At 37.3% G+C, this 14,945-nt stretch overlaps 1 protein-coding gene across 1 annotated transcript in view; it reads left to right on the forward strand.

Annotated features, from left to right (window-relative positions):
- Man1a2 (mannosidase alpha class 1A member 2) overlaps positions 1–14,945 on the forward strand; it is a 127,608-nt gene that overhangs the window by 78,033 nt on the left and 34,630 nt on the right. The window contains exons 9-10 of the mRNA XM_048442188.3: positions 6,317–6,432; positions 10,454–10,673. Coding sequence (XP_048298145.2) covers positions 6,317–6,432; positions 10,454–10,673 — 336 coding nt within the window. The remainder of the gene's footprint in view (positions 1–6,316; positions 6,433–10,453; positions 10,674–14,945) is intronic.

The raw sequence follows: 14,945 nt of genomic DNA on the forward strand, positions 1-14,945 counted from the left end.
GCCCTTTAAAATGACTCCTATGTTAAAGTCTTGGTTTCCAGCAAATGTGTTTGTGTGAAAAGAGTATATCCCAAGGGCTCTGACGTATCTTATTGATAAAGCTCTTGTGTAGACACACTACAGTGGCATTACTGGGAGGTGGACGGAAGTAGGCACAGGACTTAATTGGAGGGAGGATATCACAGCAGGCATTCCCTGGAAAGATTTACCCTGTGCCTGGCCCCATTTTCTTCTCTGACTGCCGTGAGGTCAGCAGTAGGGTTCGGCTACAGGCTTCCTGTCCTGGTGTTCTCCCCGCAGTACAGACACTGTGGACTTAGTGACCATGAGCTGTAACTCTGACACTGTAAAAATAAACCTTCCTTTAAAGCTGTTTCTTCAAGTATTGGTAATAGTGATGATAAACTAACAGCAACTTCTAATTGGTCTTCCTGAGTCTGCCTTTTGTTTTATAAATTGTGCTACATTGTATGATTCTACTGTGATTTTATATATTACTATCCAGAGTATAAGCTGAAGTCCTTACAGCCTTCTTTGACCTCTCTCCTATTTTTTGTGGTCTACCTCCATTGACAACTCTCCTTGGTTCTTAAGTCTAGCAAACAAGTTTTTATCATAGAGCCATTGTTCCTAGCACTTGTGCTTAGACCAGTCTTCCCAGAGATACTCATACGGCTCACTCTCTCACTTTCTACAGATGGTTTTATTTAAGTTGCCTTAGAGATAAGAGTCTTTCCTGCTTACCTCATCTAAAATGTTACTGTTAGCCTGACTACCAGATCCATGGGTTGTACACTCCTTTGCTCCTGGGTAATTACTGAGAACACAGAATTTGAGAAGAATAGCTGGGTTTGATTCATGTCTGTTACATTCATCACTTAACTACTTTGCATCTGAGTTTCCTCCTCTGTACAATGTGGACAGTAGCAGTGTAATACACTTTATGGTATTATTGTAAGGATGACTTGGCTTATTATGTATCAAGTACTTGAAATAGTATCTGATACATAGTGGTCCTTATTATTTGCTCTTTTTTCTTACTTATTTTTTTATCTCTCAACATAATACAAGATCCATAAGGCAGAGTGTTTTGTAAGTTTTATTCCCTGCTTATCCCTAGTGCCTAGGACAAGGCCTGGTACATTGAGGCCATTCATTCAAGAATGTGAGTGAGAGAGTGAAGAGAAATTCTAGTTCTCATCTCACTTTCAGACTTGCCTGTCTCATGTTTGCCTAATGAACAGCTCATTTCTGAATAGTCTATGCTGATTCATTGATTGATCTGCAACTTACATAAACTCATGAGGTAAATGCTGTTTTTCTTTTCCTGTCTGTTGGTAGAGAAAATCAAGTCCTTTACACAAGGTGATACAGGTAGTGAGCACAGAGCAAAGAGGGGATTAGCAGAGCAGACTGACAGCTGCAGAGACCATGCTCTTACTCACTGTTCTGTGTGTGCCACCTTCCAGGACATTACACCGTGCCTCCTTTTTTGTTTGTCCTTGCTGGTCTGCAGTGTCTGCTGTGACCTTCTCCCCTGTTCCCTATTCTTTAAATGTTCGTATTCTCTCCACAGTAGCCGTGTCTGTTAGTAGGCACACCTGAGACTTACACATTGGTAACTTGTTTCACCCAGTTTAGCTTTTCCCTGAATTTTCTGTTACCTGATTGCTTTTTTGTTAGCTCCATTTAGATATGTAAATAGCATCCCAAAATTCAACAGACTAGTTGTAATCCCTTTCCTTTAAGCGATTTCCTTCAGTATTCCCAGGTTCCGTGAGGAACACTGTTTATCACTCTGCTGCAATTGAAAAGTTGGCATCTCTCAGAATTTTTCCCTTTTAGTGAGCACACCTAATAGATAGCACACAGGAGTGTAATAGTCAAGAAAGATGATTAAATTATTTTAAGAAATCAATGTATATCACTAAGAAGCAGCCACAATTGGAGGGTAAAAACTATAAATAAGAAGGGAGAGCCCTCACGGAAAGAGGCTGCAGAGGCCAGAGTTCCGACCAGAGGGCTGCTGTAGAGAAGAGTGCTCAGTCCTCTTAGTAGTCGAAGGGATGAGGAGGAGCGCAGAAAACTCCTGCCTTCAGTTTGCTGTATTTTCTCTCTGGCTGTTGAGGGAGATAAGGTAGAACAATGGGGACTTAGATTTCAGAACTCTGCTTGAGGTCCAGGAAAGAACACTAATCAAGTAGTCGTGAAGAAGATGATAGGCAGAGGCAGGTGGAACTCTGAATGTGAGGCCAGCCTGGTCTACAGAGTGAGTTCAAGGACAGCCAGGGCTACACAACTCTTTTTCAGTGACCTATACCACTATGGCGTGAAAAGTAATCTCCTATGTGGCCTTTAGCCCCCAGAGACAAAATGCTAGTTGTCTGCTGCTAAGTAGCAAATCACTGTAGAACTCCGTGGCCTTAAACTTTACCTGGACCTGTCTGGTAATGCAAGACAGAACTGAGGAGAGTGGAGATAATTGCCAAGAATAACGGAAAATAATTACCCCAGAACCGGAAAATAACCAATCTTCAGTTTGAATAGTGCCTGGAATACCGGGGTATGGTACTTAAGTGTAGCTAGTGTTAAAATGAAGGCTCTAAAATCTGGGAAGTGAAATTGAATGCAAGGAAATGGGAATACACTGAAGCTGCTGAATGGCGGCAGGTTTCGTATAGTAAGAGCGCATGGAAAGCGGTGTGAGGGCGGTGCTTTCAGGACTCGGCTGGGAAACTGCTCTGTCTTTGACCTTAACACTCATACACTGTAAAATGTACTGGGAATGTCGTTGAAAGCATTCCAGACAGCAAGGTGTTTTGTGTGGCATACTGTTTCTAGGAGTTTATTTAAGAACGTTCTTCAGAAAATCCTATGTAGACTAAGATGTAGGATTGAAGATATAATAGTCTAACTATGGAGAGCAAGAAAAAGAGATCTTCCAGTCACAGCTATGGAGGGCGGCTGGGGCTGATCAGGCTGCAGGGGCGATGATATAACCCCTGTTGAGAAGCTAGACAGTAATGAACACTAAAGATGATAAACACTAGAATGGTGACCAGAAAATCCAAAGAAAACCAAGAACCATGTAAGAAAGTAACAGTTAAGTCTGAACACAGCAGATACACCTCATGATGCTTAAGTTTTTGGTGTAGTGTGAGACGAGATGAGGGAGAGGGAAGATGTAATGGTTCTGTCCGAATCAAGAAATTCTGACATAGGGGCTGGAGAGATGGCTCAGACGTTAAGAGCATTGACTGCCCTTCATAGTTCCTGAGTTAAATTACCAGCATCCACATGGTGACTCACCACCATCTATAATGAGATCTAGTGCTCTCTTCTGGCAAGCAGGCAAACATACAGGCAGAACACTGTGTACATAATAAATAAATCTTTAAAAAAAAATTCTGACATAACCGCAAAGTTGAGACTGTAAAATTGATAGCAGTATTGTGTCCGCGTTTTGACCCATTTGTTTCAAAATAGCTCCTCGCCAGGTGGAGCACTGCTGTGTCTGCGCTTTGTACTAAACAGTGCCCATTGTGCACATCTGTTGTGACTCTTCTCTCCACTCATTCACTTCTGTATTGTTTAAGTATTTATATTCTTAAACGGTTATGGCTTTTGTGATCATAAAATATTAATGTTAGGGTTTTTTTTAGCAAAAAATATAATTTAGCCCATCATCATTTGACCACCATAGAATTCTTAAATGTAGACATGTTCTATATTGTAGCCTATTAGAAATGTAGTCACAGATGTATTCAGTGTAAAATTGAGTGAACTATCATTTTATAGCCTGTCTTTTCCTCCAACCGTCTTCTATGATACTCAGTTAACTTTAAGACTCTGAAGCAAAGGACTTTCCTTTGAATACTTAGGGAGAAAACAAGAGAACAGTTCTTAGCCGCATTAAGTTAATAGATCTTAGTTATTCAAGAACTTAGAAAGTGTGGTGCTAGAGATCAGAGAAGTACTTCTCGTTAGGGATTGATGTTGACTGGAGGCCATGTGAGGTCTGTTAGGCTGCTAGAAAGTTCTGTATTTAAGCTGTGTGGTTTTAGTGGTGTACATTGTGCTAAAAATTATCAATACATTTGCTTATGAGTTCAGGAAAAACAGTGAAATAAAATGGTGTTTAAGGTATATGTGAAGCATAGGAGCATTCAATGTATTGCTTATGGTGTAAATGATAGCCCTTCCACTCATTTGTTTTCTACAGTAGAAGTTGATTTTGAATTACATGAAATTACACGTGCTCAGGTAGTATATTTATAGATAAGAAGTTAAAGTTCAAGGCCTTTTCCCAGAGATAATCATTGTTAGTAATTCTTTTCAAAGACTTTGTACCCTAACATTCTTTAATATATAATTTTTTAGCAATGACAGACTATATTATTCTGAGCCTGCTCCTTTTTCACACTTAGCAGTGTAAAAATAGATACCCTTCAGTGTGAGATTACAGACATGTGGTTCTTTTTAATTATCGTGTACTGTACTGTACTATATTGATACTCATTTCTTTATCAGCTTCCCTAGACAGTTCAGGCTATGTTTAACTTTCTACAAGTGCAAACAATTTTATAGTGGATATTTTAACACCTGTATTTAGGCTTTTTAGGTCATGTTATAGAGTAATTCCAGAACTAGAGTCATATATTAAATTTTGGTATCTACCTCCAGTCCTAACAATTATGAATTTTATTGTCAGCATTGGATAGTGTGCCTTTTAAAATGCTTGAGACAGTTGAGGATATAGTACAGTGGTAGAATGTTTACCCTGCATGTCGAAGGTCCCAGGTTCAATCCTTAGCAACACGGATGAATGGTAAGTAGGTAGGTAGGTAGGTAGGTAGGTAGGTAGGTAGGTAGATAGATAGATAGATGATTCTCTTCCTTCCTTCCTCTCCCCCACCCCTTCTCTTTGTCTCTCATTCACTCACTTGTTGGGCTGTCAAGATGGCTCAGCAGCTAAGGGCACTTGCTGTGAATCCTGAAGATTTGAGTTTGATTCCTAGGGCCCATTTGGTGCAAGGAGAGAATCACCCCATACTCACATGCTGTGGTATATATGTCCATTTATATACATAAATATGTAATAAAAATCTAAATATATTCCTGGGGACTTGCTAGATAGTAGTGGAATCTTGTTATTTTATTTGGCTTTTCTCTGGGTGCTAGAGTTGAGTGTGTTTTCTTAGGTAGTGACTGAGTCCTGTTTCTTTTGTTAATTTTTGAGTTCTTCTGTCATTTGCCTTATTTTGTTGTCAGAGGTCTTTACTTAGGGCATTGCCCTGTTTTCATGTCAGACATGCTGCAGTTACATTCTACTCAGTTTCTTTCTTTCAGGTTTATTTCTCTTGAGTTTAGTTTGTGTCCTAAGAAATTAAAACTTTTCCTTTATGACTTTTTCATTTTGTATTTAAGAACATCTGCCTAGGAAACCCAGAAGTATTCTTTATATTTTCTTCTGCTTTACTTGCAGTTTTATATCGTTAATAGTTCACAGGATATTCTAGGATCTGAAAAGATAAATTCTAACATGCCATTTCCTAAAGCCAAATTGCAGGTTTTCCTCATACGCTTCTGACTAGCATCCTCCCCTTCGTGTGACTGGCTAAAAGTTCAAACATGGTGGTGTGTTTTTCTTTATGTACAGGGACAATGGGATTTTTGTGATTAAAATCCCGCAATGTACAGCAAAACTGTACATTTACAAAAAAAAAGTGAGGTATGACAGTGTGTTTGCCTTGGTACTCTAGTTTAAAAGTGTGAGTGATAGGTAAGAATATACCTATGGAAAAACAATGTGTACTAATATGTGATCAATATCAATGACAGAACTCAAAAGCTAATTATAATTAGAAAATATATTGCAAAGTGACTCTTACTTTCCAAACAGGACTTTCCACTAGACGTTGTTGTATGGAGATGTTTAGGAATGAGTATCTTTTGTTTAGTAGCAAATATAAGTGTCATTTAATGATAGCTGTGTATTTAAAGTCATTATTGCATAGAAGATAATTATTTTACTTCTGCAGAAGTCTGGGGCAGGGCAACAGTGTATAAACTGTATAATTTAAATTTTAAAATACCACATAAAGAGGAGAAAAAGATTTCCTAAAAAATTAGACAACACGTATAGGGAAGCCTAATGTACTTCTACTTGACTAAGATGGAAGTAGGCATGGCACCTATGATTAATTAATCTGTTAAATAGTTAAATTAATCTGTTAAATATTATTGAAAAACATTATTTTAATTGTCTTTATCTTCTCTTCCTCCCACCCATGTCCTCTTTTCTCTTTTGCTACAGATCACACATCGGTTGGTGGTCTGGGAGATAGTTTTTATGAATACCTACTGAAAGCATGGCTGATGTCAGATAAGACAGACCATGAGGCAAGAAAGATGTATGATGATGCTGTCGAGGTGATTATTGCTTGAATATTTTCGGATAGTGACCATATGTGTTGAATATTACATAGTGATGAACAAATTAACCGTTTTGTTATAGGCATTTAGGAAATACATAAACATGTTCATTCACCAAAGTTTGTTAGTATTTTAATAGAAAATCTTTACTTTAATTCTTCTTATTTGTGACATTTTAATGAAAGTTGAAGAGTTTAGTGAGTGTATATATATAAGACATTGTTTAATTACAGTTGATAAAGCTACTGACTTTATCCTTACCTGCGAACGTTTCTTCTTTAAAGTGATGGCTTAAGCCTGTACGCTGAGAGTCTCTGAGTAAAGACTTGTGGTGGTGCCCACTTGTGTGCTTTCCCTGTGCCAGGTGTTGTTCGGACGTGCTTACATAGATGATGCCATTTGGTTATTGTCGTTACTTAAGACACAGGTGCTCAAGTGGCTTGGTGAGGATCCCAGAGCTGAGAGAGTCTGGAGCTGAGCCTGTCCTCTTCATCACTCTTTATGTTGTTTGGTGAATCTATGACAGCTTAAAAGCCTGGAGTTAGTTCTCTAAAATTTTACAAAAAAATTATAAAATAGAGAAATTTTAATCATTTTAATAAGTTACTGACTTTCTGATCAATTGGAAATCTGTATATCCTTGATGATTTTAATATAACACAGTCCATCTGATATAGTGATCTATTTTCAGCATTGTAGTTTTGTAAGTTTAAAGATCAAACCAAAGATCTTTATGACCCATTTTGCATCTTTACTTTGTTGGCAGCTGATTTACTGCCGTTGTTTTGAATGTGCTCTAGTATGGAAGTTAATCTTGATGCACAGTGCTTTGTTCACCAGTCACTCACATTTGACGAGGGGCTAGGTTAACTAATAAATTGAATTAAAGTTTAATCAAGAATCTAAATTAAACATGCGATTTCTAAAAATTTTTATGGAGCCTTAGATTTTGAAAAGCTGCAAAATTTTATTTTCTCTGTGAAAATTTAAGCCTAGAAAAGTTGTGATGTAAGAATTTTCTCGACATTTTAGAATCATAGTGATGTTTGAAAATAGCTCTTAATCAGTTTCCTCGGCTTCTTAAAGAATAGAGAGCTTTGTTTATCAGTGTCTGTACCCAGTACAAATACCCCAAATATAATAGGTACTGTAGACACTTGAATGAATGTATTTTTGCAAAATTATGACATTTATCATATATTAAATCATTTTTTTATTTTTTCTTATATTCTTAACCTAAAATGTTTTTTTAACCTTTATTTTCAAAAGAAAAAGAAAAATATTTTTATTATTTTGAATTATCACTTTTAAAATAGTTTATGTTTTATATATTTATTATATATATTGTAATAGGTATGATTGTTTTGAAAGTTAATCTTAAAATATAAAAATATTTTCCATTACCATATACTATATATACACAACTTTATATATTTGTTTTCTCCATCCTATTTTTATTAGTTTTTATATTTAGAATGGGTTCTTACTATTTTTAAATAATAATTGATCAAATATCATTGCAAAATATGATTTCAGCTATACAATTTTTGCGCTTTGTTATCTTCAGCAATACTTCTGTTAAGAGACAGTGTTTTGAACTGTAAAATAACATTGAGTTCATAGAAGAAAGAAGTTTAGCTGAGTGTTTTAAGATTGCAATCTGAGTTATATGTCACTGCTCAGGTATTATGTTTAAAATGCTTCCATTCCCATCCTGCTTGTCTCTCTCCTACAGATTCCTGTAATCCTGGTTTCTTCATCTTAGTGTTGTTACAGGTTTTAGATCAAATTTACATTCAGTCTCTTTATTTTTTAAGATAGTGTATGAAGTATACATTTTAAAGGCCCTTTGGCATCCAGGCAACTATTGTAATACTAGTGGAAATGTGTAAACGTAATATAATTATCACTAACTGCCATTCAACAGTTAGCATTTTATGTAAGACATTGTTATATTCTTTAGAGAGAAGAGAGCAGTAAAGTCGATCTCAGGCACCCTGAAGGTAGTTAAGGATGCAAAACCCTGTCTTCACCCGCCATTCCTTTAGCCCTAGTAAGTCCATAAGCATGTTTGGCTGTCTTATAGCATAGTAAGATTTGTGTTGTAAAGACCAGAAATGACAAAAACAATGTAAACATTATGCAAAAAGCTAAAACTCTCCAAATATGGTGGTATACATTCTTAACCCCAGTTCCCAGGAGGAGACAGAGGCAGGCAGTTGTCTGTGAGTTTGAGGCTAGCCTGTGTAGGGTTAAGGTTAGGGGTTAGGATTAGGGTTAGGGCTTGTGCTTCATAGTAAGACTCTGTCTCAAAAGCAAGCAAAAAAAAACTACAGCCAACTCTTTAGGCAATTATTGTGTTGGTTGAAGCTGTGTTAATATCACTTGACTCGTAAAAATGAGAAACTTAGCCTCTCCATTCAAAAGACTGATCTTTTAAATATATACATTTGGGAATTTCATGGTTTAAAAAATAATAACAAAAAAATCCTTGCAATCTGGTGGTCATCCATATCATTTGATTATCAGCTTCTTATCATTGTCTTTATTAACCAGATCTAAATATCTAAGAGCACATCATTTATAAAATTATTTATTGAGTATGTGGAACATTATAACAGGCCTTCTGGAACATACAGTGATAAAGGCATAATCCCTACATTTCTGTAAAACACACATTGTCCTTACAGAGAACATAAGGTGTATTTTTTCCAGAGCTGGATGTTATTGAACATGTCAGAAAACAGCCTATAATCAAAATGTAAATTAATCTTTGAAGAAGTACATACCTTGTTTCAGAAAGAAAAGCTTGACCCTCTTAGCAGTTTAAGGACATGGTCTAGAGGAGCAAAGCTCATAAAATTCTCATTATTAAAATGAAATGTGATTGTTATGCTCTACTTTTCTTATATTTAAGTTTAGTGTAAAATGTTTTCTTTGCTATCCCCATTATCTCTTTCGTAAAACTGACATTCTAGGAGAGTAGCCTGTTTCTGAGATTGTCTCCCTTTATCCATGACAAAACATCCAAATCCTATCACCTGACTTTGAGAAACCAGTTTTCTAAGGAGTTAAGGGATTTATATATCAAGTTTCAACTAGTTTTGAAAGCTTTACCATATGCAAGGTATATTATGCTTTTTAAAATTACTTTGCTAAGTGGCATAGCTACATGAAAAATTAACAATTTTAGCTATTTACTAAAACCTTATTTTATCTTAACTTATTCAATCTTCTGTTCAATTTTTGTTGTTTGGAATAGAAAATAAATTGATAGAACCTTTTGGATTATAATTCTTAGGATGATCTCTGTTGATTAATTATTATGAATCTCATTTACTTCCAGAAGACAAGCTCTATAAGTAATACCACACAGAAAAGCCCTCAAAGGCTGCACATAGCTCTCCTCTCCTGTTTTGCTTATAGTAGTGATTAGGATGTTGTTCCAGGTTTTATATGCTTTGATAACTCATTACAATTTTACTTACAAACTGGGTCTGCAGTTTGTGAAAGTTACTCCTTTATAAAGTATCATAATGCCAAGACTCCTGTTAGCCAAAAGTCCAGACACTGTCCAGACACTCGGAGTTTGTGTTCTAGTTTCATTTCTGTTGCTGTGACATTATCCTACCAAAAATAACACAGGGAGGAGTAGATTTATTTGACTTATAATCTTATGTTACAGCCCGTATTGTGTAAGGGCAGGAACCTAAGTATACTGCCAAGAGCAGAGCGGGCCTTCCTGAAGCCTGTGTGCTTTTGCTCAGCCAGCTCTCTGATCTCTTCCACAGGCCAGGGCCAGCCCGTGAAAAGGTGCTGCCATATTTGGATTGCGACCTTCCCACCTCAATTGACAATCCAAACAGTCCCCCATAAGCATAGACAAGACATGGCCTCAGACCAACCTGAATGATTCCTCACTAAGACTATCCCCTTTGGTGACTCTAGGTTATGTCAAGTTGACAGTTAAGGCTAAGCAAAGCAGTCTGTGTGTAAATTGTTTATCTTTTTTTCAAAGGCTATAGAAAAACATCTAATCAAGAAATCCCGAGGAGGTCTTGTCTTCATTGGAGAATGGAAGAATGGACACTTGGAAAGGAAGATGGGTCACTTGGCCTGCTTTGCTGGGGGAATGTTTGCACTTGGAGCAGATGGCTCCAGGAAGGACAAAGCTGGCCACTATCTAGAACTAGGGGCAGAAATTGCACGAACATGTCATGAGTCATATGACAGAACTGGTAAGAATATTAATAAAGCTATTTTAATAACTTAGTCTAAAATAACCTCAGTTAAACATGTTTCCAGAAATTAGAGGGAAAATGTAGTATACTTGTACTGTTCACTTCAAAGTACTGCACATTAAAATAGCAGATAATTTTTCTCAACTTTTATTTAATTCCAGGAATAGGTTTCATTTTTAAAAAATTCTGAATTCTTGGGAGATTTTTATTTGTTTTATTCTTTAATATTTAGAAACTAATTGTTGTAAACACAAAAGGTATTTTTCTAATAAAATCCAAAACTGTTAGTTTTTATCACTGTGCCTATACTCTTAAGAAAATGAAAGGAAACTGGAAGATGGTAATGCACCCCTTTAATCCCAACACTCAGGAGACAGAGGCAGGGGGTTTCTGTGAGTTCAAGGCCAGCCTGACTTACAAGAGCTAGCTAGTTCCAGGACAGGCTCCAAATCTGAAGAGAAACCCTGTCTCGGGAAAAAAAAATAAATAGAAAATAAAAGGAACCAAAATAGATTCATCATTACTTCTAAATACAATTGTTATTTGACTGTCAGACAGTTTGTCTTTTGCTTGATTCACTAGTAATATTTATGTTTGCTTAAGAAAATCCTCCGGCATTGCTTTGGAAAAATATATAATACTTTTTGATCTTCTGTGTTTTAGAGATCAAGATGGTTTTTATTGTTGACAAAAATTGGTTCAAAACACAGATACTGCGTACATTCACAGATGGTTGTTCAGTATGTAGAAGGGCTTCTTATGGGCACAGTATTGAAAGGAGGGCTGCAGAGCACTGGCTGAGACTTGCAGTTTAGTTTGGCTTTCCAAACATGGTTTTTCTTTTTTTTTTCTTTCTTTTTTTTTTGTTTGTTTGTTTGCTTTTTGTTTTTCTGAGACAGGTTTTTTTAATATATATAGCTTTGGAGCCAGTCCTGGAACTAGCTCTTGTAGACCAGGCTGGCCTCGAACTCACAGAGATCTGTTTGCCTCCACCTCCGAAGTGGTTACAAGCGTGTTTTCCTATGTGAAATAATTAGTGACCTGGAATCCTCCAAACTTGTAATGCCTCTTTGTGGTTTTAGAAGTTGAATCGTTGCTTTTCTATAGTAAATGAATTTCTGTTTCAGAGTTAATTTGTCGTTAAGTACCATGACACAGATATTGTAGGCTTGGATTTTGTCCTTGTTCATAAATCTGTTGAGTTATTTTTATATAGTAAGGGGTGGAATTTAAGGTGAAATTGACCCTTTAACTTTCTTATTATCCAAATAAGTGGTTTTACTTTTTTTTTTAAAAAAAAAAATGTTGGTATTAAGACAATTAGTGACCTGATTTACAAATTAAATTATCACAGTGATAATATGGAGTGTGAGTTATACACTTAAAATGTAGTTAACAGCTGAGTAAAGTTCTGTTGTGCATCTGTGCCACATTTTTATTTCCCTTTCAGCTGTTGGTGGACATCTCAGCTAGTTCCATTTCCTTATGGTTGTGAGAACAACAGTGAACATAGATGTATAAATATCCTGTAGTACGATATAGAATCCTTTTGATATACCAGGAGGGGTATAGCTGGCTCACACAGTTCTGCTTTTAATTTTTTGAGGAACCACCTGATGGTTAGTGGTTAGTTTTAATTATCAGTTTGACACAATCTAGAATCACCTGGAGAGATAGTCTCAATGAAGACTTGTCTAGGTTAGGTTGGCCTGTAGGCATGCCTTTGGAAGATTGTCTTGACATGCCATGACTTTTCTAAAAGTTGGAAGCACCGTTTCCTGGGTTTGAACCATGGATTATGTAAAAGAAGAAAACAAGCTGGATGCAAGCATACATGTAGCTCGAATTCTGATTGGTCTTAATGTTAAAAGCCCAGGTCAGAAATTAGGGGATGAAAGCTGAGAGATTAGAGAAGCAGAGCGGCCATCCACTACTAGAGTTCTTACCTTTACTGATGCTTAGACCAAAAGGGCGATCCTATCCTCAGACTGCACCCTCCGACTGACTGCCTAGACAGCAGCCTCAGACTGCTGCCTCAGACTGCACTGAGCTGTTTCTTCTTGCCTTACATTCCTCTCTCTGCCCAGCCATATCACTGCTGTCTCCACCTCCCTAGTGCTGGGATTAAAGACGTGGGATCCTCAGTGCTGTAATCGCCTTTGTGTGAACTCTGTTTCTTCTTTAGACTGGATCAATTTCTTGTAGCCCAGGGTGGCCTTGAACTAACAGATCCATCTGTGCCAGTACTGCCTGACCTCTAGTGGCTTAACTCTGCACTCTGATCTTCAGGCAAGCTTCATTTGTTAAAACACAAACAAAATATCATCACACATACATACCTTGATTTGTTGTACTCTAGTTCTGACTGGATGTCATGTGACTGACTGCTCTTGATTCCTATGCCTTGACTTCCCCACTGTGGTATACTGTGACATGGAATTCTGAGCTCAAAATAACCTTTTCTATATTGTATATGTTAGGGTGTTTGATCCTAGCAACAAGGAGTGAAACAAAGGCAGCTCCACACTGATTTCCATAGTGACTTTGCTAGTTTAGACTCCCACCAGCAGTATTAAGGGCTTATGGATTTCTCTTTCCCATAACCCCATAAGGGTTGCTTGCTTGCTTGCTCGCTCCCTCCCTCCCTCCTTCCCTCTCTCCCTTCTTCCCTTTCTTGTTTATTTTTGAGATTGACATTTAATTACATTTCACCCTTCCCTTTCCTCCCTCCAGACCCTCCATATGTGTCCCTCCCTACTCGCCTTCAAATTCATGGCCTCTTTTTTTTTAATCAATTGTTAATTGATTAAATAATATGTAATTAAATAATATGTAATTAAATAATATACACATATGTATATTATACATATATATTCCTAAATATAACTTGTTCAGTCAATATAATGTTACTTGTTTATGTGTTTTTAGGGCTGACTGGCACTGGACATCCAGATGGTGTACTCATCCCTAGGAAGAACCTCCTCTCCTGCTCCCAGCTTTACTCAGTTGCCTATAGTTGTCTTAGTGTAGGGTTGAGACCTCACGGGCTTTTCCCCATCCAGTTTGGCATGTCTATTGGTGTCAGGCTTGTTCAGCTCTCATTTGGGCAGTCATGTTGATGTGACTTTACAGGTATTGCTTCTGATGCTATTAGGAGACACAGTCTCACAACTCTCCAATCCTCTGGCTCTTACAGACTTCTGCCTCCTTTTTTTCAGTGAGCCCTAGATGTGAGAGTACTTTGTAGATGTATCCATTGGGACTGGGCTCTATGACTCTGCATTTTGATTGGCTGTGGTTTTCTGTAGTAGTTTCTGTGCAAAGAGAAGTTTCCTTGGTGAGGGGTGAAGACTACATTTACCTGTGGGTATGAGGACAAATGTTTACAGATTGTTGTTAGGGATTATACTGGTTTAGTAAATTAGTGGTTGTAGATCCTCCTCCAGTAACCGTGATTTCAGTAGCACCTAGTGGTTAGCTTGGTTTCCAGTACAAGAAGGCATGGTACCCTTCTTGTTGAGTGGAGCTTACGTCCAATTGGAGAGCATGTCGTTATGACCAGGGTTTTCGTGCTTTTTCTCACCTGTAGTGCTACTGTGCCATGCTGCTTCTGTTTCCTTAATCATAACTGTTCTGGTTAGGGTGAGACAGAGTCCCAAAGTGTTATCCTTAATTTCCATTTCCTTAATGGCTAAAACATAATATTTGGCTATGTGTGTGCTTTCTTTTGAGATGTGTCTGTCCATTTTATTAGCCCATTTATCAATTATCAGTTTTATGGTTTGGATATTTAAGCTTTGTAGTTCTTTATATATGCTAGTTGTCAAGCCCCTAGCTGAGGTATTACTGGCAGAGACTTTTCTCCCATTCTGTAGGCTGCTTGCTCTACTGATAGTTTGCCTTGCTGTGCAGAAATTTCTTAGTTTCATGTAGTCCCGTTTGTTCCTCTTGGGACTGTCTCCTGTACTATTGGAGTCCTGTTCAGAAAGTTCTTGTTTCTATACTTGAAACTTCACATATATTCCCTGCTTTTCCACCAGCAATTTCAGGGGTTCAGGTTTGGAGCTAACACCTTTGGTGTCTGGGATGAATGAAAACTGGGCTAAAGATTATTTTTCTCTGGGTAGACCTTCAGTTTTGCCAGCAGTATTTGTTGTAATTGTGAGGAAAATGGGCAGATCTGGAAAGTAAGGTGACCCAGTCTCAGAAATATGAAAATCACATATTTTCGCTCATATGCAGATATAATTTTTAATGTTTGCATGTATG

This window comes from Myodes glareolus, chromosome 17, assembly GCF_982192425.1.
Source record: "Myodes glareolus chromosome 17, mMyoGla1.1, whole genome shotgun sequence".
In the NCBI taxonomy this organism is placed as follows: Eukaryota; Metazoa; Chordata; class Mammalia; order Rodentia; family Cricetidae; genus Myodes; species Myodes glareolus.